General features: G+C 40.1%; 1 protein-coding gene across 7 annotated transcripts in view; it reads right to left on the bottom strand.

Annotated features, from left to right (window-relative positions):
- ATP8A1 (ATPase phospholipid transporting 8A1) overlaps positions 1-25,606 on the bottom strand; it is a 233,578-nt gene that overhangs the window by 133,387 nt on the left and 74,585 nt on the right. For 6 of the 7 annotated variants that reach the window (XR_005599008.1, XM_039539925.1, XM_039539927.1 and 3 more), the window contains 6 exons: positions 23,952-24,079; positions 21,255-21,332; positions 18,917-19,005; positions 12,046-12,090; positions 9,358-9,430; positions 5,427-5,532 (listed from right to left, as the gene is read on the bottom strand). Coding sequence is in view for 6 of the 7 variants with exons in the window: in XM_039539925.1 (XP_039395859.1) it covers positions 5,427-5,532; positions 9,358-9,430; positions 12,046-12,090; positions 18,917-19,005; positions 21,255-21,332; positions 23,952-24,079 (519 nt within the window). In the remaining variant the exon portion in view is untranslated. The remainder of the gene's footprint in view (positions 1-5,426; positions 5,533-9,357; positions 9,431-12,045; positions 12,091-18,916; positions 19,006-21,254; positions 21,333-23,951; positions 24,080-25,606) is intronic. The other variant, XM_039539928.1, reaches the window with a different exon arrangement.

The raw sequence follows: 25,606 nt of genomic DNA, 5'->3' as shown, positions 1-25,606 counted from the left end.
TAAGAACATAAGAACGGCCATACCGGGTCAGACCAAAGGTCCATCTAGCCCAGTATCTGTCTACCGACAGTGGCCAATGCCAGGTGCCCCTGAGGGAGTGAACCTAACAGGCAATGATCAAATGATCTCTCTCCTGCCATCCATCTCCACCCTCTGACGAACAGAGGCTAGGGACACCATTCTTACCCATCCTGGCTAATAGCCATTTATGGACTTAGCCACCATGAATTTATCCAGTCTCCGTTTAAACATTGTTATAGTCCTAACCTTCACAACCTCCTCAGGTAAGGAGTTCCACAAGTTGACTGTGCGCTGCGTGAAGAAGAACTTCCTTTTATTTGTTTTAAACCTGCTGCCTATTAATTTCATTTGGTGACCCCTAGTTCTTGTATTATGTGAATAAGTAAATAACTTTTCCTTATCCACTTTCTCAACATCACTCATGATTTTATATACCTCTATCATGTCCCCCCTTAGTCTCCTCTTTTCCAAACTGAAGAGTCCTAGCCTCTTTAATCTTTCCTCATATGGGACCTTCTCTAAACCCCTAATCATTTTAGTTGCTCTTTTCTGAACCTTTTCTAGTGCTAGAATATCTTTTTTGAGGTGAGGAGACCACATCTGTACACAGTATTCGAGATGTGGGCGTACCATGGATTTATATAAGGGCAATAATATATTCTCAGTCTTATTCTCTATCCCCTTTTAATGATTCCTAACATCCTGTTTGCTTTTTTGACCGCCTCTGCACACTGCGTGGACATCTTCAGAGAACTATCCACGATAACTCCAAGATCTTTTTCCTGACTCGTTGTAGCTAAATTAGCCCCCATCATGTTGTATGTATAGTTGGGGTTATTTTTTCCAATGTGCATTACTTTACATTTATCCACATTAAATTTCATTTGCCATTTTGTTGCCCAATCACTTAGTTTTGTGAGATCTTTTTGAAGTTCTTCACAATCTGCTTTGGTCTTAACTATCTTGAGTAGTTTAGTATCATCTGCAAACTTTGCCACCTCACTGTTTACCCCTTTCTCCAGATCATTTATGAATAAATTGAATAGGATTGGTCCTAGGACTGACCCTTGGGGAACACCACTAGTTACCCCTCTCCATTCTGAGAATTTACCATTAATTCCTACCCTTTGTTCCCTGTCCTTTAACCAGTTCTCAATCCATGAAAGGACCTTTCCTTTTATCCCATGACAGCTTAATTTACGTAAGAGCCTTTGGTGAGGACCTTGTCAAAGGCTTTCTGGAAATCTAAGTACACCATGTCCACGGATCCCCCTTGTCCACATGTTTGTTGACCCCTTCAAAGAACTCTAATAGATTAGTAAGACACGATTTCCCTTTACAGAAACCATGTTGACTATTGCTCAACAGTTTATGTTTTTCTATGTGTCTGACAATTTTATTCTTTACTATTGTTTCAATTAATTTGCCCGGTACCGACGTTAGACTTACCGGTCTGTAATTGCCGGGATCACCCCTAGAGCCCTTTTTAAATATTGGCGTTACATTAGCTAACTTCCAGTCATTGGGTACGAAGCGATTTAAAGGACAGGTTACAAACCTTAGTTAATAGTTCCGCAACTTCACATTTGAGTTCTTTCAGAACTCTTGGGTGAATGCCATCTGGTCCTGGTGACTTGTTAATGTTGAGTTTATCAATTAATTGCAAAACCTCCTCTACTGATAATTCAATCTGTGACAGTTCCTCAGATTTGTCACCTACAAAAGCCAGCTCAGGTTTGGGAATCTCCCTAACATCCTCAGCCGTGAAGACTGAGGCAAAGAATCCATTTAGTTTCTCCGCAATGACTTTATCATCTTTAAGCGCTCCTTTTGTATTTTCATCGTCAAGGGGCCCCACTGGTTGTTTAGCAGGCTTCCTGCTTCTGATGTACTTAAAAAACATTTTGTTATTACCTTTGGAGTTTTTGGCTAGCCGTTCTTCAAACTCCTCTTTGGCTTTTCTTATTACACTCTTGCACTTAAGTTGGCAGCGTTTGTGCACCTTTCTATTTGCCTCACTAGGATTTGACTTCCACTTTTTAAAGGAAGTCTTTTTATCTTTCACTGCTTCTTTTACATGGTGGTTAAGCCACGGTGGCTCTTTTTTAGTTCTTTTACAGTTTTTCTTAATTTGGGGTATACATTGAAGTTGGGCCTCTATTATGGTGTCTTTAAAAAGGGCCCACGCAACTTGCAGGGATTTCACTTTAGTCAATGTACCTTTTAACTTTTGTCTAACTAACCCCTCATTTTTGTATAGTTCCCCTTTTGAAATTAAAGGCCACAGTGTTGGGCAGTTGGGATGTTCTTCCCACCACAGGGATGTTGAATGCTATTGTATTATGGTCACTATTTCCAAGCGGTCCTGCTATAGTTACCTCTTGGACCAGCTCCTGCGCTCCACTCAGGATTAAATCTAGAGTCGCCTCGCCTTGTGGGTTCCGTACCAGCTGCTCCATGAAGCAGTCATTTAAAGTATCGAGAAATTTTATCTCTGCATTTCGTCCTGAAGTGAAATGTTCCCAGTCAATATGGGGATAATTGAAATTCCCCACTATTATTGGGTTCTTAATTTTGATAGCCTCTCTAATTTCCCTTAGCATTTCATCATCACTATTACTGTCCTGGTCAGGTGGTCGATAATAGATCCCTACTGTTATATTTTTACTAGAGCATGAAATTTCTATCCATAGAGACTCTATGGAACCTGTGGATTCGCTTAAGATTTTTACTTCATTTGAATCTACACTTTCTTTAACATATAGTGCCACTCCTCCCCCTGCACGGCCTGTTCTGTCCTTCCGATATATTTTGTACCCCGGAATGATTGTGTCCCATTGATTGCTCTCAGTCCACCAGGTTTCTGTGATGCCTATTATATCAATATCCTCCTTTATCACAAGGCACTCTAGTTCACCCATCTTATTATTTAGACTTCTGGCATTTGTGTACAAGCACTTTAAAAACTTGTCCCTGTTTATTAGCCTGCCTTTTCTGATGTGCCAGATTCTTTTTATGTGACTGTTCATCATCTGATCCGGCCCTTACATTATATTTCTCATTCCTCTGCTCCTGACTATAACCTGGAGATTCTCTATCATCAGACTCTCCCTAAGAGAAGTCTGTGTCCGATCCACACGCTTCTCTGCAGCAGTCGGCTTTCCCCCCTCACCTAGTTTAAAAACTGCTCTACACCCTTTTTAATGTTTAGCGCCAGCAGTCTGGTTCCACTTTGGTTTAGGTGGAGCCCATCTCTCCTGTATAGGCTCCTCCCATCCCAGAAGTTTCCCCTGTTCCTAATGAACGTGAACCCCTCCTCTCTACACCATCGTCTCATCCACGCATTGAGACTCTGAAGCTCTGCCTGCCTACCTGGCCCTGCGTGGAACTGGGAGCATTTCTGAAAATGCCACCATAGAGGTCCTGGATTTCAGTCTCTTCCTAGCAGCCTAAATTTGGCTTCCAGGACATCTCTCCTACCCTTCCCTATGTCATTGGTACCTACATGTACCACGACCACCGGCTCCTCCCCAGCACTACACATAAGTCTATCTAGATGCCTCGAGAGATCCGCAACCTTCGCACCAGGCAGGCAAGTCACCATACGGTTCTCCCGGTCATCACAGACCCAGCTATCTACATTTCTAATAATCGAATCTCCCATTACTAACACCTGCCTTTTCCTAGAAACTGGAGTTCCCTCCCCCGGAGAGGCAACCTCAGTGCGAGAGGCAACCCCAGCACCATCTGGAAGGAGGGTCCCAACTACGGGAAGGTTTCCCTCTGCTCCCATTGACTGCTCTACTTCCCTGGGCCCTTCTTCCTCCTCAACAGCACAGGTGCTGTCTAAGCGGAGGTGGGACAATTCTACAGTGTCCCGGAAAGCCTCATCAACATACCTCTCTGCCTCTCTCAGCTCCTCCAGTTCCGCCACCCTGGCCTCCAAAATCCGTACATGGTCTCTGAGGGCCAGGAGCTCCTTGCACCGACTACACACATACGCAACCCGCCCACAGGGCAGGTAATCATACATGCTACACTCAGTGCAATAAACTGGATAGCCCCCACTGTGCTGCTGGGCTTCTGCCTGCATTGTCTCCTAGTTAGTGAAAGGCTGGTTTACAGAAAGTAGTTTTGGAATGTAGTTTGGTTTATAGGTTTTAGGATTTTAGGGGGGGCTACAGGGAAGGGGTTATGGCCGGCGAGGGGTTCCCACTCCCTTCCCACTCCCCTTCCAAACTCCCTTGCGAAACTCCCTGTTAGCAGCCCCTGTTCGCAAAGCTCCCTGGTCGCTTGTGCGCGGCTTTATAAAGCCCTGGCCTGGCCTGAGTGAATGCCCCGCCCACTGATTAAGGCTCAGCCAATTACCAGAGGCTTCCTGAAATGTGGCGCCCAGAACTGGACACAATACTCCAGTTGAGGCTTAATCAGTGTGGAGTAGAGTGGAAGAATTACTTCTCATGTCTTGTTTACAACACTCCTGCTAATATATCCCAGAAGGATGTTCGCTTTTTTTTGTAACAGCGTTATACTGTTGACTCAATGAGTCACTTTTCTGCTGCTCAAGCTGATGAGCCATAGCACTGTGATAGAAATGTCAGTCTTCTGCTTCAAGACTGGCACCAATTTAAAGAGCCATAATAGCACAGTGTGTAAGATACTACACAGGTAACTGAGTAATAAGACTATATACATATCACATGTTCTTTATTACATCACAATGAATCAGAAAATGATGTCTATATGAGGCCTAGAAAAATGGGACCTCACATCTGACTGTTGGACCTAAGCATTGTTTTAATACAAATAAATAACAAATATATTTCATTAAAAACTTTGCCATACAAAAAGTTCATACTGATTTTTGCAAGAATCTATTTGAAAAAATGTATGAAGTGTGGTTTACTGGTGTTTTAAATATTGTCTTTTCTTGTTCTGTATTGATGTTTTGGCTTATCATCAGAATTGTTGTCCTACTTAAGAGGTTTCATTTTCATTCCTGATGATTACTACATAGTGTTATTTTCCTTTGTGATACTTTGTTAGCATGAAGCATCAGAGAGAGCCATAAACAGGGGTGTTAGCTTGTCTAACTGAACACATGCCTTTGCATTTTATTTGTATTACTCAACCCATTCAACTTTTCACAGCACAGCAGTTTAGGTGTTGCAATGTAGATAAACTCTATGTGACATCTACAAATCCTCTCTAAGACATGGATTGGAAAACAACTAAAAGAGCATCTTTTATAGAAGTAAAAATGTATGAGATCTTAAATATCACTACTTTTACACATATATTTAAATTTCTGAGCAAGGTAGGGGTAATTCATCAAGTTCTGAATTAACATTCTTGTTGAGTGGATTGAATATTTTAAAATTTATATATAATTATTTAGCTCTTACCTGGAGATGCTGCTTGATATATAATCTTATCACCTTCTCTTTCTGGAACAGCTGTATGACACACTGCCATCATTGTTAGAAACTCGCAAATTATAGGTGCAGTTGGCTAGTCCAAAAATAGGGTAAAAAGTAACAATTAATCTGTGCTCTATTAAAATGTGTTAGTACTTACTGGCAAATATTAATTCAGGGGAAAATCTCCTTTCCTGATTACAAGAATATGCATTTTTAAAATTTCCACATTATTTTGGTTGATGACATTATACATAAACTATTTTCAACATTCACCTGATTTGCTTCAATACTTTCCAATTGCTGCTATACTTTCCTTTTGTATAGTTGGTGCAGATATTGATGCCTATAGTTAAGGCTGCCCAAGTGTAATGGGGAGTTCACCTCACACTAGCCTAGAAGAGGTCAATGAGGCTGAGAAGGGGCCAATTAACTGGATAGGAGGAAAGAAATTAGGTAACCTCAGTAACCCCTGAATGAAGATGGACTCCAGCTGAGAAGGAACAGACAGGGCTAGTATAAAGCCAGGAAGCTGACAGCAGAAAGGGAAAGGGGCTGCAGTAAGGGAGCCAGTAGCTGCTCTGCACATCACAAAGAGAGGGGGTGCAGGAAAAGGCTCAGGGAAATGGCAGCAAGGCACTGCAAACTTTGGCTGCTGATTAGAGGGTCCCTGAGCTGGAACCCAGAGTAGAGGACAGGCTTGGGTCCCCCTACCAGCCAATTGAGAAGTGGCACCATCTGGGCAGTGAATGGGAAGACTACCTGAGACAGTTTGTATGGAAAAACTATGATATCTCCGAAGTAGGAAAAACACATAGTGACCTATCCGAAGGGCCAAGTCACGAAGAGAGAGCAACTTAAGTCAGAGAGAGAGAGAGAGAGAGAGAGGGGCGTGGCAGGACGCACGAGCAACAGAAGGTGATGTCAGACCTGAAAAGAGCTAATTCCCAGAGCAGCCAGAGGAGTTGCCGTAGCTTTCCATAATGCAACACTGTGATCAGTTGTTTATAATTTTGCCTATCCATTCCACGTCTAATTCAGACTGATTTATTTTGGAAATTTTCTGCAAAACTGGTTCAGCCATTTCTCAGAACAAGATTAGTAAAAAATAAATTGTTTTTCCCACATTAACAAAATTCATGCAAATGTTTTGTTGAGACACTTGAATGTCTCCATATTCTGAAAATGGGACTTGAAATTCGGCCACTTAGTGTCAGGTACTAAAACATTAACATCAATTAACAGCTCAACTGGAAATGTACATAAATCATGTAACTAGACACATTAGATAAAGACAAAAATTGAATGACATACTAAAATGTTTTATTCAGTAATGCGTGAATGGTTAACGTATTGTGAAATGAATTCTCTTTTAATATTGTCTGCACACAATAGTTTTTATTTTACTGTGGCATTATCACTGCCCATGCTGTACTTTTTCTGTGGACATATGATTACAGGTTCCAGCCCAGTCAATTCAACACCTTTCTTGAACACTTTAAAGAAATAGCTGCTGCATTTTCTGTTAAAACATGTACCCAATCCCACACAAAGGGCAGACTGAAGCAAAGTCAGTCAGATGGCTTTTAGTGTGACAGTCTAAACAAAAATAATTCATTTTTTTTAACTCAGCACTTATATAGTTCATCTGTAGATCTCAAAGCACTTCAAATTGAGAACGGGAAATCACCAATATTAGAGATCCCCAAACACTTGCCAAAAACAATCATTTTCCAAAAGAATTCCTAAGACGTGGAGTTGCCAATACTGAAAGTTACTTAGGGAAGATTCTTGTACTACTACAAATGAGAAACACAGAACTCTACTAAAAGTGAGGCACTTCAGCTGTAAAAACAACAATTCTCCCTATATTGTATAGAATGATAAAATGCTGACAAAATGACAATTCAAGAAATAGTATGGAAGAAGGAATGGTATAACTCAGGGGTAGGCAACCTATGGCATGCATGCCAAAGGCGGCACGCAAGCTGATTTTCAGTGGCACTCTCACTGCCCAGGTCCTGGACACCGGTCCGGGGGGCTCTGCATTTTAATTTAATTTTAAATGAAGCTTCTTAAACATTTTAAAAATGTTATTTACTTTATAGACATCAATAGTTTAATTATATATTATAGACTTATTGAAAGAGACCTTCTAAAAATGTTAAAATGTATTACTGGCACGCGAAACCTTAAATTAGAATGAATAAATGAAGATTCGGCACACCGCTTCTGAAACTTCGCAGACCCCTGGTATAACTATATGGTAAGTCATCAATCTCAGAAACCTCTTCAGTTTCACTTTAAAAATGGGATGGCTCCTGTCCTTCTTATATTCAGAACCCTGAATTCCTCTAGGAAAGAGGCACATATTTACTCGTTTCTGTTATAAGACCTGATCCAACAGAACACTTGAGCATGTGGTTAACTTTAAAAGTCCATGAATTGTTCTACTGAAGAAAATTTATATACCATCTCTCCCTCCAAGTATCAGAAGGCAGGAAGGACTGCTACCCTCAAGACCCAAAAGAATACCACTCCAGGAGCCAAACAAAAACAAATAGTATCCTAAGAGGAGAACAAAAGAAATGCTATAGAAACTAAGAATAAATAACTAATGGCTTATCTACATGGAGTCTTAGGGTATGTCTACACTAGAACTGGAAGGTGTAAATTCCAGTTTGAGGAGACATATCCATGCTATCTCTGATCAAGCTAGCATGCTAAAAACAGAAGTGTAGCCATGACAGCAAAAGTGACAGCACGGGTTAGCTGCTCTGGTACAGACTTAGGGTGGCTAGCCCCTGCTGCGGTAGTGGAAGTGGCTATGCTTCTATTGTTAAGAGTGCTAGTTCCATCCGAGTTAATCCACATATATCTCCTCAAACTGGACTTTACATCTTCCAACACTTGTGTAGACATACCTTTAGTTCAGGGTAAGCCAGAGTGTGACTCTACAATGCACTAGCTTGCCATGAACTAACTAGCCATGTTCACCCTGCTACTGCACTCTAAAAGTTCCATAGCGTGCTTTGAGGTTGCACACTACAGACCTTTTAGGGCATGGCTACACTGGAAACTTTAAAGCACTCCCACGGCAGCGCTCTGAAGTGCAAGCGTGGTCGTGTACGAGCGCTGGGAGAGAGCTCTCCCAGCACTCCTGGTAATCCACCTCCACGAGGGGATTAGCTCTCAGCGCTCTGAGCCTGTTTACACTAGCGCTTTAAAGCACTCTGACTTGCTGCGCTTAGGGGGGTGATTTTTCACCCCCCCGAGCCAGCAAGTCAGAGCACTATAAAATGTAAGTGTAGCCTAGCCCTTATTGTGCGGTAGCGGGTTCTACATGGCCAGTTAGCGTGTGTTGAGCTAGTGGACTGTAGATTCACATCCCAGTTTGTTACACACTAAGGACTTGCCTACACAGAGACTAAGTAATAATGACTATGCTAACATCTAACTATTTACACAAGAAAGGCTGCTGATAAGCACTAGAAAAAACAGTGAGCACAAGGCACCACTAGGACCTCCAACTTTTGTTATGGGCAGTGAGAAGGAACTGAGAATGGGACAGAATGGCCGCACCCTTTATATCTTCTTTTGGAGGCAGGTCACTAAAGGTGCATGCACCACTCCAACGGGTACTCCTCACCAGAAGTCTCCAACTCGAATACACTGGGCACACACTCACGAACAATGGAATAAATATGTGTACAAGACATCTCAAAGAACAAATTTCCATGGCTAATGAGTACAAAACTTTATCATGAATGGAAAGCTAGGCTATTATTTACACAGAATATAGGTGGGTTTCATATAAGTACAACATTTAATTTCCTTTAAAGGATACTCTCTTTTTGTTTTATTGAAATCATTCTTTTCATATTGTAAAATAACAGATTTTTTTTCCTATATCACTTACATGATTGCTTTGGAGATTCTCCAGCAGTGATGGATCACTAAATGGTTTCTCTTCTCCAGTCTGTGAGCCCTGACTAAGAAAAATGAAATAGAGAAGTAAGAAGAGAATCATTATTTTCTTAATCATTCATTTGAAAATCACCAATGGCCACACATTAAAGCCAAACATTTTTATTTCTAACCATGACATTATAATGTTAATGGACAAATGTACACATACACAGAGTAACTGAACTGAACCCAATATTTGTTGAATAACTTTGAAATCTGAACAATTCCCTTGATATATAAAATTACAACACAGAAGCCACTAAGAGTTTGGCCACTGGCTTCACTGGATGCTGCAACAGGGACACAGTAAAAATTAATCCCAAATAAAATTATAGATCCCAATCCTGCATTCTGTTCTCCACAGGAGGCCCCATATGCCCAGGTGGAGTCCCACTGAAGTCACAGGGACTCTGCATAGGTGCAGGGGTTTGCTCACACTGAGTAGATGGCAGGATGAGGTCCCATTATTTATTTTTGTAAGTTAAATTATACTATATTTACTTTTAATAATAAAATATTTGTGAGTGTCCAGCATAAGCTATAAAAAAGATGCTAAAATACAGCGTTTGTATTAGAGTTTTGTTCATCATACACAAATTTCCAAATGATACCACCATTACAATACACTTATAATATGCCAGAGTTCTCGAATGTGTCCCCTCTAACCGTCATAATCTCTGTAGTGGAGAAAAGAGGCTGAAGCCTGTGGCCTGGTATAAGGCCTGAGACCTGAACAGAAGTCAGGCTATGAGCAAAAGTCAGGCCCTGCTACAAAGCAAACACCAACTTGCAAGTTCACTAGCCAGTACATGAACTTGGCAAAAACATGGCTGGCACTGCTAAAATACAGGCACTCCTAACAAGTACTAGGCACTAGGTATTCACATAAACACATTCCAGAAGGGTTGTACAAAAACACCACGATACATGTTATGATATAAACACACTCCCCATAGATGGCACATGGATGCACTGACCCCTGATGAAGATAAGGTCAGGACGACAGGATAATGGATGGAGATGTTTTGTTCGAGCCAACAGGTACAAGGTGCAGGGTGGTAACTAAACCATGTCAGAAGGGTAATATATAACTTGTTTGCATCAGTGTATACAAGAGGGGTTACAAAAACTTACAAAAACAGAAGAACCATCTTTGTCTGGCCTAGGGGACAGCAGAAAGTCCTGATGCTGACTGAGCTAGTCCATTCTCAGGGGCATGTGTGTATTAGTGTCTCTAGAGGGTCCATGGGGTACTAATAATGTGCTTTGTCAGCAATAAATCTGGCCAAGCGCCTTCTCCACTGAACCAAGTCTGTGGTGCTTCTGGATAGTATACCAAGGTCTGCTGACTGAACCAGCTATCTGCTGGGCTAGTACAGCACATGGAGAGAAAACACAGACACACATACACCAACTGACAACAGCCTTCTCAAGGACACCGCACTTAGGTATCATGCCTCTTTCTTGGGCAATCCTGCAATTTGCTCCCTCCAGACTGGGGTCTTAGGCTGCAGTCTCCTGCAATTCACTGAGATCACCTCAGCAGATCTGACTTCAATTCAGCACCTGCAGTTCTGGTCTCTTAGTGGCTATGACAGGGTTATTTGGTGACCGGCCAGCTTTCATAAAGCTGTTTATTCAAAACAAAGGCAATTCAGAGAAAACATTTATGCCTAGCTTACTAGGTGGTCACCAATCTTCCACACAGAGCAGTGATGGGCAACCTGCAGCCTGCACGTGGCTAGTCAGGGTAATCCGCTGGCAGGCTGCGAGACAGTTTGTTTACATTGACCGTCTGCAGGCATGGCCTCCTGCAGCTTCAAGTGGCCACGGTTTGCCGGTCCTGGACAATGGGAGCTGCAGGAAGCGGCAGCCAGCACGTCTCTGTGGCCCACACCACTTCCCGCCGCTCCCATTGGCCAGGAATGGCAAACCATGCCCACTGGGAGCTGCGGGCGGCCGTGTCTACGGACAGTCAGTGTAAACAAACTGTCTTGTAGCCCGCCAGTGGATGGGCCACATGCAGCAACCTTGGGGTCCTGGACGTGGGGGAGAGTCACTCCAGACCTTTCAAAAACCAACTGTCATGTCACGAACAAAGACCAACCTGCCCTGGGACAGAGGGTGGAAGGCCGAAATAGCAACCAAGTGGATCTTAATCAATGACAGAGACAAGCCCTGGAGCTTGAGATGCAGAAGATAGTCCAAGATTGCCTGCAGTGAGGCCCATTCAGGCCAGATGCCCTAGTCTGAGGCACAGCACTTGAACCTTTTCCATTTGGCCAGGTAGGTTACTCTGGTGGAGGGCTACTACCCAACAAAAACTACTGGACATGAACTGAGCACTCCTATCCATCCACATGCAGCCAGGCAGTCAGGTGCAATGCTGCCAAGTATGGCTGCAGAAGACTGTTGTGGTTCTGGGTTTTAGGCCCCCTTTTACTTTCGGGATTAGGAATAATTTAGTAATAGCAAATATTGACTGAGTAAAAATCATCTAAAAATCAGTCTGCACGTATGAGTTTGAATACCAGTTCACATTATTTCTAAACTTTGCATTTTTAAAATATCACAGCTTACACAATACTAAATCATGAATTTTAAACAAAACAGATACTAAATTATCTTTAATGCTTACCAATCATCTGAAGAACTACTATAATCCTCAGGCTCGGGACAATGGCTGCACAAAAAGCAAAGGAAGGATAGAAATAGAAGGAAAGTATAATCACAGAAAGGCTAAAAAAATCAGATCATATACAAGAAAAATGAATGAAGGAAATGAGTTACTAAAAGGGAAAAGTTTTAGAGTACCTCAAAAGAATTGTTGTTAGTGCCAAAATATCAGGAAACAGAAAGTGTTGCAATAAAATATTAAATGTATGTTGGGGCTCTGTAATACACAATCAGGCTAAATTAATTCATGCTTGATTTATCCTCATGGATTGGCATCCAACAAACTGCCTGATCCAATGCCCATTTAAGTCAATGGAAGATTCCCATTGATTTCATTGGGCTTCAGATAAGAACATAAGAATGGCCATACAGGGTCAGACCAAAGGTCCATCTAGCCCAGTATCCTGTCTTCAGACAGTGGCCAACGCCAGGTGCCCCAGAGGGAATGAACAGAACAGGTAATCATCAAGCGATCTATCCTCTCGCCTATTCCCAGCCCCTTCGCCCATTCCCAGATCAGCCCATTACTGTGGTTAAAAAAACAAAACAAAACAGAAAATCTAAAATTAGAGAACCATAGAGGTTTCCTACAGGATAAGAGGTGTTAAACACATTAATTCAACAGATGCCAAGACACTTATATAAATACAAAATGTAACTAAGTCAAAACAGAAACCAAGGGGAAGATCTTCGGGTGGTGTAAATTGTCATAGCTTCACTGAAGTCAATGGAGCTATGATAATTTATACACCTCTACCCCGATATAATGCTGTCCTTGGGAGCCAAAAAATCTTACCGCATTATAGGTGAAACCACGTTATATTGAACTTGCTTTGATCCACTGGAGCGCGCAGCCCCTCCCCCCGGAGTTCTGCTTTAATGTGTTATATCCAAATTCGTGTTATATCGGGTCGCGTTATATCGAGGTAGAGGTATACCAGAGGAGGATCTGCTCCTAAGCTTACAAACTGGTTTACACTAAACAATTCTGAATGTACATTACATCATAAAAGCACACATTTTGAAAATATTTGTAATTAAAGACATATTTGTACTGCAGAGTGTTCTGAAAATGTTGAACATCACAACTGGCTACAGGTTATGAAGGAATTCACCCATTTATGGCACAGGTGAAAACTTATTTACCATATTATTAATAATGTATTTTAAAGGAGCTGCAGAGATGGAGCAGTTTTATTTCTCTGCCCACCCCCTCATGAAATCTGCTCTGAAAGGGGAAAGCAATCAAGAGACAGAATTCTCAGGGATGCTGCTCTCTGAGCTGTCCCTGTATTATTTGGCTTTCTGCTCCCTGATGGAGAGTGAATCTTCCCAAAGGAGAAGCTCTGTTAGAGATGTGCATGTCTCATGAAAGGGGGATGCATGGGCATTGGGAGGCAACAGGGATCAATTTATATCAAGGTAATTTAAATCACTGATTTAAAAAAAACGGATTGATTTAAACCAGGCTGAGCTATGAATAGCTATTATGAATGTGTGTGCTGTTGTAACTTTAAAATTTATAACAAATTAAATTGTAAATGCTGTTTAGTTGGTTGTTTTTTCCACTACTCTTGGGTATCATATTTGAATTTACATAACTGTTATAGGCCAAAACAAATAAAAACATACATACATAAATAAATAAATAAAAATTGAAAATCTAAAATTATGATCCTGCAAACACTTAACCAGGTACATACTTTTTACTCACATAAATAGTCCCATTGGAGTAAATGGGGCTCTCTCATGTGCTTAACACTAAGCAAATACATAAGCGTTTACAAAATCAGAAGTTAAGATTATATTTTTACTACAATCTTCTTAGTGATACAAAATCTTTATTACTTCAAAACAACATTACTTCAGTGTTAACAATTAAAAGTTATTTACTTTAATCACAATAAAAAGTTATTGTGAACTTTTTTTATATACACACAGGACAAAATTTTCAAAAACAGAAGCCTAAAGTTAGGTTCCTAAAACCATATTTAGGCATGCCAGGGGGAATTTTTCTAAAGATTCAAAGTGATTTAAGAGCAAAAGTCTCATTGACTTTGAACTGCAAATTGATGGAGGAGTATAGCCTGGTAAAAGCATTTGAACTTTCTTGACTTGGGCCAAAAGAAATCTGATGAGGTTCAACAAGGACAAGCACAGAGTCCTGCACTTAGGACAAAAGAATCCCGTGCACTGCTACAGACTAGGGACCGAGTGGCTAGGCAGCAGTTCTGCACAAAAGGACCTAGGGGTTACAGTGGACGAGAAGCTGGATACGAGTCAGCAGTGTGCCTTTGTTGCCAAGAAGGCTAACAGCATTTTGGGCTGCATAAGTATGGGCATTGCCAGCAGATCGAGGGACATAAGAACATAAGAACATAAGAAAGGCCGTACCGGGTAAGACCAAAGGTCCATCTAGCCCAGTATCTGTCTACCGACAGTGGCCAATGCCAGGTGCCCCTGAGGGAGTGAACCTAACAGGCAATGATCAAGTGATCTCTCTCCTGCCATCCATCTCCATCCTCTGAGAGGCTAGGGACACCATTCTTACCCATCCTGGCTAATAGCCATTTATGGACTTAGCCACCATGAATTATCCAGCTTTAAACATTGTTATAGTCCTAGCCTTCACAACCTCCTCAGGTAAGGAGTTCCACAAGTTGCCACCGCGGAAATGCGCCTGCCACCCTAAGGGCACACGGACTGCCCCTGCTGTCTGGTGGCAATTTGATGCGCTGCTTGGGGTGGCAAAAACTGTAGAGCCGGTCCTGTTCCCCTCTATTCGACATTGGTGAGGCCTCATCTGGAGAAGTGTGTCCAGTTTTGGGCCCCACACTACAAGGAGGATGTGGAAAAATTGGAGAGAGTCCAGCGGAGGGCAACAAAAATGATTAGGGGGCTGGAGCACATGACTTATGAGGAGAGGCTGAGGGAACTGGGATTGTTTAGTCTGCAGAAGAGAAGAATGAGGGGGGATTTGATAGCTGCTTTCAACTACCTGAAAGGGGATTCCAAAGAGGATTGATCTAGACTGTTCTCAGTGGTACCAGATGACAGAACAAGGAGTAATGGTCTCAAGTTGCAGTGGGGGGAGGTTTAGGTTGGATATTAGGAAAAACTTTTTCACTAGGAGGGTGGTGAAGCACTGGAATGGGTTACCTAGGGAGGTGGTGGAATCTCCTTCCTTAGAGGTTTTTAAGGTCAGGCTTGACAAAGCCTTGGCTGGGATGATTTAGTTGGGGACTGGTCCTGCTTTGAGCAGGGGGTTGGACTAGAAGACCTCCTGTGGTCCATTCCAACCCTGATAGTCTATGATTCTATGAAGTTCAATATAATGGAAGGTGGAAGCAGCTGCACATGAGGCATGGACTATTTGCTTATTAATTTTCTTTCTGAGTTTGTTTTTTTTCTTACAAGAAGGATGCTAATGAACTCCTGGACTTGTCCTTTTCAGCAAAGTTGAGCACTTTCAGTGTGAAACTTCTTAGTCTGTATGTAAAATTTGAAATTCTACTAATTCCAGTTAAGAAATTAAAGAAACAAGTACAAAATATCCACGTTTCAATTTAAGACTACAACATAGGTAAATGTAAAGAATTAGCAGCATTCAAATAAAAAATTGATTTACATTAAAATCAATTTAAATTCAAACAGATTTTTTTTATTAAAAATATTATTTTTATGTATCTCAGAGAAGCAATCTGGACCCTGGATGAGCTTCAGTTGCAGATCGTGCTCAGGATGCTTGCAAAGGCTTGATGAGGCCTTTTCCTCCCCTGCCTCAGCCCTTTACTGGGAGCATTATCCCTACTCAGAGTAGATGATAAATCTGTCAGAGGAAGAGACAGGTCTGAGTCTACACTTGTACTCAATTCCCCTTCCTTATCCTGGGAATAGGTGCTGCCAGAGTTCCAGGGCACTCATCCATCTGGATGAGTTCCTAGAGGCAGAAGTTCTTTATAGGGCTTCCTATTCTGTCAGGACTTCCTAACTGGAAACCTCTCTCTGCTCACCCCTTCTGAGTCATAGCTGCCCCTGCAGATTAGGTAGAGAGGTCTGACAATGTGAGGTAGAGTTGGAGCTTTATCCTCTCCTGGTCTTGGACTGGGGTCAGCCAGACTGGACGCCTGCCAACAGAGAGTCTTATGAGTGTGGTACTCATGATTAGCAGACTGTGAGTCCCTCATATGTGCTGCCAATGCAGCTGCACACCACAGTGTTTCATAGGGCTGCCTTATGGGCTCCAAGGTTTACTTTTCTCTTCTCTCCTCTAGCAGCAGGCTGCTTGTGTTCTCCACCTGCTGGAGACAGAAACAACTGGGCTCTGAACTGGCACCAAAAATTCTCTCTCAGCAGATTAGCTGGCTGGTTTTTGCGCACATGCTCAGGGTATAACTGATCACCATATGTGGCATCAGGAAGGAATTTTCCCCTAGGTGAGACTAGCAAGGATTTGGGTTGTTTTTTTTCAAACCTTCCTCTGCAGCATGTGGGTGTGGGTCATTTCCCAGGATTATCTGGGTGTATCTCACTTTATCATTTCCCTGCCATTATTGGGATCTCAGGCACTGGTGCACCTTGGTCCCCTCTATTCTCTGCCTGTGGCCCATATTAGTCCAGTCTCCTGTGGGTAGTAATATTTTGGTCTAATTTCAGTTGCTGGGTTTAGTGTGTATGTTCTGGGTGGTGGTGGTGGCCTGTGATATACAGGTGGTCAGACTAGATGATCTGGTGGTCCCTTCTGGTTTTAAATGCTGACTCTAACTGAAGGCTCAGAGATTACGAGAGGCCTACATAAATGAGTGTCACATCATCACATGTTTTAGTGTATTATTTCCATCCGCTGGTTGGAAGAAACTATAACCCAAGAGTCTGGACTGGTATAAAAGATCAAAGGTAGAGAGCGTAGTTATAACTTGTGGATTCCTGGTTCAGTTTGAATATCTGGTGGATTGAAAACACATCTTTTTAACTTGGAAGCTGATTTGATGTGAAAGTCACTGAGAGATGCAGACTTAAAAGGATATTTTATCTGAGTACCAATTTCCTGAGCCATCCATTTTCCTTCACTTCTTATCTCAAATGTCATTCATTCAGCCTAATTCATAAGGATTATAAGACTTTTGTTACTTTGCCTGAAATAGACTTCATAAGTAGAAGCTGTTTTGCAAAAGTCCTGCAATTTGCATCAGCTCCCACCATAGCTACTCTTTACAGACAAAAATCAGTTGGAGAAAGGAGAAGACATTAGATGTTATTAGACTCAAGAAAAAAGTTATAGTTTAAGCTTAAATGTTTCTCTTTCTCCCCCATTTATGAAAATACAGAGACAGACTCATTTATGTGTTACTGCTACGGCTAGAACAGACTAAGTCACAGTATGGCTCGGGCTGAACACAGATTTCAATAAGGTACTGATGCTCTTAAATTCCTAAAAGTCATAGGACCTCCATTGTTTTATTCTTTTTAAGCTTAAGAAGTTAGAGGCCCAGATCTTTTGCATCTTCACCAATTCGTCTGACTGCTGGGAGGTGATTTGGTGTAAGGGCTAATTAAGCTTGTAACGGCCCCCTAGGACTGTTAAGTCAGCAGGTGTGGCTGAGTGCAGCATGCTTCAGGCCCGTCCCCCTCTCACTCCATAGGCCAGGGAAATCTTCAGATGCTCTGTCAAGGCAACTTTTTGGTTCCTCTACACTACTGCTGGAGTGCGGGTAGTGTAGAGGAGCCAAAAGGTTGCCTTGACAGAGCATCTGAAGATTTCCCTGGCCTATGGAGTGAGAGGGGGACGGGCCTGAAGCATGCTGCACTCAGCCACACCTGCTGACTTAACAGCCCTAAATATAAAGTTGAATAACAAACACTGAATACATCGAGGCAATATTCACTTCAAACATTTTTCTCTACTCTTGAGTATCTAGGAACTTGACATTAACTGACTAAGTTGGTAGTCCAAAACTGGGCTGCTATTTTGTTCTTCTGTCTCTTTGCAAAGTCCGAGTTCCCATCCCCACAGTTACCACACCAAAAAAGGAGGTCATTCCCCATAGGTGATGGAACAATTTTTATGGTGGGGGTGCTGAAAACCATTGAACAAAACTGTAAACCTTGTGTAAGATGGAAACCACTTGAAACCAGGGGGTGCTGCTGCAATCCAGTACCCCTAGTTCCAGCATCTACGTCATTCCCACCAGCTTAGGGTGCAAAAGCAATTCTACCAAAAAAGGCACATTGTTCAAAGATCATTTCAGTAGGGAAACATTTACTATCAAAGATATTAATTACAATAAGCTGTAAAAATAATTTTTAATATAATAAAACATTGCATTTGTTGGACCCACATTACAAACCTATGTTAACAAACACACACATCCATCTTTGGACTCAATTAACAGCAAAACCTAACACCAAAAAGATATTCAAATTCTTGTTCATCCAGTGTGATAATACTGAACTGTTCATTTTCACAAGTGTGCATGCACAGGAGTACGTGTCTGTGTGAAATATAAAATGTGGGCCAAAACACTGTCATTGTCTGTAGCTGTGAGTAAAGATTGATCTATGAAGGTATTAATAAGACTAACATCGAAACATCTGATGTACTGAAACTCTTATGTAACTATAACAATTAACCTTCAGTCTTAAATTTTATCTTAATTTCTGTTTGTGAGCAAAGGTACTCTCTTTTATGTTCTGAATGGATAAAGAATGTCAGCCTCATAACCAACGACCTTTTTCTTGTGGCTACGAAAAGAGTTTTCTTAACTACATCCAGTGCCAGGAGGAAATTAAAAAAAAACAACAAGCAACTTTTATATAAAAAAACAAACACTTACCCGTAAGCAATTCCTGCTATGGTGCACTTCTTAAATTGCATTACATTGCAAGTCAGGGTACCAGTTTTGTCAGAAAATATGTATTTGACCTAAATGAATTTTAAAACTCATTACATTACACTCAGTACATATTTCTATATTTAGTATGTTAACAGCTATGAATTACTAAACACTTTTTGCCTCTTCTGCAATGAACTACTTTCACTCAGTTTACTGATTATAAAAATATTTGGCTTGGAACATAAATCTTACGAATACATTCTTGATACCTAAAATTTCATATCTGCAAAAGATAAGACGTTAAGATGGATGTACAGATTGGGCTTGATTCAATACAGGGAGGTATACTTCATAGCTCTATGCTCCATAGATTGCAGAAATTCCACTACTATGTGAGATCAATGGTGTAGCTAGTATAGTATCCTGTGTCTGACAGAGGCCAGTGCTTCCAAATAAACTTTAAACTTATTGTACTAATATGCTTATGGGGGAAGCTTATTTCCAAACCCAAAGCATCAGTTAAAAATGTGTGAGAAAAGCCAGGCCAATCTCTCTCTCCTGTGTTCTCAGTGACTGCCTGCTAGGTCCCTGCAATGTGGAGGAGGAGGCTGCCTGATTCAAATGCAGAGGGGACAAGAAACAGATCTGTTGAGGGAGAGAGAGACAGGTGGGAACAGATTGGAATAAGGAGCTTGGGAAGAGGGAAGGGGCAGAAACTTGGATGAGAGGCCGGGAGGGGTGGGGGGTGGAGAAGGGAAGCTTGGACTGGGAGTTGTACGGGTGAGATACTCGCATTAGCTGGATAGAGAGACTGGGACTTGGAGCTGGAAGGGAGAGACTAGGACTGGAAGCCAGGGGTGGGGAAGACTGGGACTTGCTGGGAAAGAAGACTGGGAACCAGGGAGAGAAATGAGGGAAGGGAAAGACTGGGAGCCGGTAAATGAGGGTGTATCAATAGGATCCATCCGCATAATGCAATTTGGTTTTTTTCAGTTTCATTATTTTAAAAGCTCAGAAATTAAGCATACAAAAAACTATGTTAAAAGAATATTATCCAGGTAGCAAAATCAAGCACTCAAATGTATGCATTATGATACAGTGTTAAATTTAATGATTGAGTACTATTTTTCCACAGGACCTCTGCCTCATTCAATACACAAGACGGCACTGCTCTGCAGATGAATGAGGGTTGTGTAGTTGAAAGAAAATATTGTCTGCAGGACTCCCGCTTCATTTGTGGCAGAAATTGAAGGTATGAAATGAATGAGGCAGAGGATTGCAGAAAGAAAAAGGATGATCTTATGATTAAAGTGGTTGAATGCTGCCCTGGAAAATTGGATTCTATCCCTGCCTCTGCAACAGAGTTCCTATGTGATGCCGGTCAAGCCATTTAAACCGAACTTTTCAGAGGTAGCCACTAACTGAGTATTCCTTATTTTCTAGGAGTCTTATTTGAGACCCTGGAGGCTGATTTGCAGAAGAACTCACATCTGTAGTTGATGTCTTGGGAGCTGCGCTTTGAACATATAAAGTGCTATATACTTCAAAATAATCTGAAAAATCAGATCCTAGTGGTCTCAAATTCTGTATTCAAAATTAATGGATACTTTTGACCTTAATCTCTCTGTGCCTTGTTCCCCACCTGTAAAATGGGGATAACAATACCCCCTTATCTCATAGGGGTATTGTGAAAATAAATTCATTAATGTTTGTGAAGCACCAATATACCACAGTGATGAGTGCAAAAGAAAGGGCCAGGAGGACATCAATAATTCTGTCTTCAGAGGAGGATTTCAATAGAGTGCAGTAAAAAAGACATGGACCACACATTGAACCACAAGGTTAAAAAAATAAGCAAGAGATGTCTATTCCGTCCACTGAATGAGGCAGGGTCCTGTGGAAAAAACAGTCATGTGATCATGAAAGTAAAGACTGTATCATAATGCATATTGTATCAGGGGACTGAATTAAAATTGCACTGGCACAGACTGTGGAATTTCTTAACTTTTGAGCACCTGAATTAGCAAACTTTGTAATCTTCTTGTAATGTAGTTATGTGTGTGTATGATACACACACATGTGCATATTTAAAACTGGAGCTAAAATTCCTTTGTCTAAATAAGAACATAAATTTATATGAAAAACTGTATGCCTAATAATTTAATATATGCTTAAATAATTACTATGCAGAATATATCCATTAAAAATCAAGACTGATAACATTTATGAAAGATTAAGACCACTCTCACATTAATAGTTCAAGTAAAAACAATTGCTCACAAATTCTAGAGTGAGTCATTTCACACACTATTAAGTTACAATAAGAAATTTGGTCTACCTGGCCAAGTTCTTCATTGAGATTGGATGTACGAGCCATGGAGGCAGTGTCTGTAGGTTCGTAGTGCATGTCTATATCCTGAAGATAGATATAAGTAGTTAAAAGCTAGTTTTCCATAATTTTTTAAAAATAAATTACTTAGCTTCTTTACTGTTATTTGTTACTCATATATGCAGGTGTGGCAGAATTCAGTTTGTTTATAATTTCAATTGATATCAATATTTATTTTTAAGCATTTTTCCCTACTTTTATAGATTTAAATTCTCAATTGTGGGAAATTCTGGGGGGCGTTAAACAATGAGGGAGGTAGACAATATTTATTTAATGATAATAGATGTTAAGACTCAAAAGGTTAAAGCTTTATAAACATTAAATCACAAATTGTCAACATATATCAAAACAGACAAATCCCTAGATAAAACTCTAATAAGTTCTCATGCAGCATTTTTCTTTGCTGATCTATAAATTATTATTATTGATGGAAATATTTTTGTCACCTAGTATGTATACAGTGAAATTGAAGTTTACTGACATTTAACAATAAATATCTAATCCTTCCAAGCCTATAACTATAGTATCTGACCAAGGACAGATGTATTGAACCTGACTATAAACTCTCTAATTTTATGTCATCTATTTTAACTGAAAAACCTGCATATACAATCAGATCGGTACAAAGAGTCTTCTGAAATAGAAATATGTTTTCAGCTTTTAAACTAATTTAATGACTTATACTAGACTAGGGGACAGCAACCTTTCAGAAGTGGTGTGCCGAGTCTTCATTTATTCACTCTAATTTAAGGTTTCGCGTGCCAGTAATACTTTTTAACGTTTTTAGAAGGTCTCTTTCTATAAGTTTATAATATATTAACTAAACTATTGTTGTATGTAAAGTAAATAAGGTTTTTAAAATGTTTAAGAAGCTTCATTTAAAATTAAATTAAAATGCAGAGCTCCCCAGACCGGAGGCCAGGACCCAGGCAGTGTGAGTGCCACTGAAAATCAGCTCGCGTGCTGCCTTTGGCACGTGTGCCATAGGTTGCCTACCCCTGTACTAGACTTTAGAGACAGGTTTTATTCAGATGATTTTAGTGATCAATATATGGGATAGTAACTGTATCCATATATCTAAAATGGGTACCACTGAAAATTTTAAAAATTACCATATTAGAGTATCAACTTTTCCGCTATATTTCTTAGATATAGAAAGTATAACACAGCAAGGCATTTAACATTGTACTAAGGTAAATATTCCCTGAGAAAAGATATATTGAAATGGAGTTTAGGATGAGAGTACATATCAGTAACTTAGGGTAAAATATATTACAGGGATGTTATAATTATTAAAACAAAACCAAAAACCAAAACATTAACAACTAAAAAAATCAGAGTTAAGTTTAAACTTAAAAAACTGAAACATTAAAATATGGAAATGAGCTGCTAAGACCCCTAAATAATCTTAATTGTCATGTACTGATTATGTGCAAAAGCCTTATGGTTATGTTTAAGGCATTTTAATGTTTGTAGTCTCATATTAGACTCAACTGATTTTTAAACACACAGATTCTTGCTCTCTTTTTTTCCCTCTCATGGTGTCACCACAATGGACTCACCCTTAACTCTGCCCTAACTAGGAATTTCCAAACTGTAACCTGTTTGGATTTCTTGTGTGTGCGCTGGTCATCACTTTAACCATTTTGCTTAAATATTTTAATCCCTTTCCCCAATCTCTGTCAGTTTTTGTCTTTCAGAGTTTGAGATATTTAAGGCGGCCACTGCATTTTGTCCTCTTTCCTTGTTGCACAATGTTTGTAACATTTTGGCACTAACATAAAATGAACCAACAGCTATATAATAGTTGATGAATTACAAAAAAGTTCGTTGTTTTTTAATCTACATGCAAATCTCAGACATGCAATGGTACATACACATTAGATACATACACACGTACACACATACATTTATTTTACACATCACATCTCACACACACAGATATATTTATTTTTACATATGTGACCAAGGAACAAGATCATGCAATTTGTGTGCCCACAGCTGGAATTTTTCTTTCAGTTCTGAGCACCTTATTTTCAAAAAGACTCAAACTAAACAGAGGTCAGTGAAGAGAAACAAAATCAAGGGGCTGAACTTAAACAAATAAAAGAGCAAAAGCCTATAGTTTGTTTAAGAGATTATTAAAAGGGGACATAATGGTCTCTTCATATTTGGAGGTAAGCACCAGAAGGGAGATAATTTATTCAGGGTGGTACCAGAATGCATAATCAGAAGAAAGTGAATCAAATTAAGAGAAGAAAATTTAGGCTGAATATTAGAAAAATGTCTTAAAAGAGATCTATCTATTAGACCATGGAATAGTTTTTTTAGGGGGTCTAATCAAAGTCCTATTGTCTGGAACATTTAAAAACTGGAAAGAACAAAACACTGGAAATGTGATGCAGAAAAAAATCCTGAGTTTGCAAGGAAGCACTAAATGATCAAGTATATTTCAGGTTTCTATGATACTGTGATTAATACTGCATGCTTTAAAATGCAGATTGACTTATGTTCAATAAAAAAGATTAAAGAAAAATTAAGAGAAAGATTTTTATTATAGAAATAAACTGCCTACCATGATTCACAAACAAGTGATAGTATCTGGTTTTAGAAATCAGTGTAAGCCACAATAAATCTCATATTTACCCAATTTATGAAATATGCCTGGATAAATTTAACAACTTCTAGTGTAACCAACAAACTGATTGGAATGAGATTATTGAAGAGAATGATAAAGGTCAAGAAATTCAGTCCAAAATTGTTAGCTCCACCATCTGTTAAAATAAAAGAAAGCACTTGTAAAATTAAACACTGTTTTGGTTAGGCAATCAACAGATAACATTTTCACAGCCACATTTGTTGGCTTTTGTAATATACAGATAGAAGTTCTTTAGGTATTTTGAGACATTACTATGGTAATAACACTTCGTAATCCATATTGTAAGGCTGTAAATTACATGGAAGATATGGTCTCAGTTGTGATCAAATGCAGTTTTAATATACAGAACAATTTTTCTCCAACTTTAAAGAGCAAAAAATCAGGTAATCTGCTTTTTGTATGTGCTTTGTAGGGAAGATCAAACCAGTTTGAATCAAGTAAGAACCAACTGAACCTTTAGTTTACTCTAAATATGAACTTTCTGAATTTGAGAATTTTTTTTAAAAAGTGAGAATTGTGGGAGGGGAAAGAACACATCCTAATTCCTCCTCTACACATCCTCACTCCTCCAGTAGTTAAAGGTAAAGCAGCAAGATACTATAAGAAACGGTATCTTCATGGTTTTTACAGAAGGCACAGATGCATGATTTTACCAGATATTTCACAAAGAAGCATGTTTACATGACATTTCAAAGCTGATTCCTAAATCAAACAGGTTTGGATAGGTTTCCATAAACACACTTCTGGATACAAAGTCCAAACTTTGACTTGCATCCACCAGCAGTTCATTATCTATTTACATTATTAAAAATCAACATGCCCAACCTCTTCTGCAATATAATTTGCTTATTTCATATATGCAGACAAAGTCTAGAATAACAGTGTGAAATGTAACTAAGGGCTTGTCTTCACTACAGGGTAAGTTGACCTAAGTTACGCTACTCCAACTACATGAATAACGTAGCTGGAGTTGACATAGCTTAGGTCAACTTAGCCCAGTGTCTTCACTGCACTGCATTGACAGGAGATGCTCTCCAGTCTACTTCCCTTACCCTTCTCGGAGAGCTGGAGTACCAGGGTGAACCAGAGAGCACTCTGCCATCTTCATTAGATCCACTAAATCGATCCCTGTTGAATCAATTTCCCTGTAGTGAAGACCAGCCTTAACAGTTTTACACTACTTTTCCATTTAAACAGTTCCAGTGATTAGCTATATTTAGACAAATACTAGAAATGAACTTTTAAAATTAATTTTCCAGAAGAGTTTTTACAGATACTGACACCACTTTTTACTCACCCATTTATAATCATGCTCACCACTATGTCAGAGCTCCACAGCAGTGATCAGTCTCTTTGAATGCAAAAAAATTATTCATCTGTCTTTAACAGGCTGATGATGCAGTGTAGCCGCAGTAGCACAGGTAGCAGAGACAGGGCTGTGCTGTGCAGCACACAAACCAACCTGAAAATGGTTGGTACATATTTGGCACAGCTCAGCCATGCCCCTGCTGCCACTGCCCATGCTACCGCAGCTATACTACTATTTAAATGTGCACTAGCTCTTACTGAGCTACCTTGAGTACGTGTACATGAGCAGGGGAATGACACCTATAATTCATAGTGCAGAGTAGCCCTATAAGAC

Source organism: Mauremys reevesii, linkage group 5 (genome assembly GCF_016161935.1).
Source record: "Mauremys reevesii isolate NIE-2019 linkage group 5, ASM1616193v1, whole genome shotgun sequence".
Classification (NCBI taxonomy): Eukaryota; Metazoa; Chordata; order Testudines; family Geoemydidae; genus Mauremys; species Mauremys reevesii.
The sequence above is the reverse complement of the archived record's forward strand: the minus strand, read 5'-3'. Positions and strand labels throughout refer to the sequence as shown.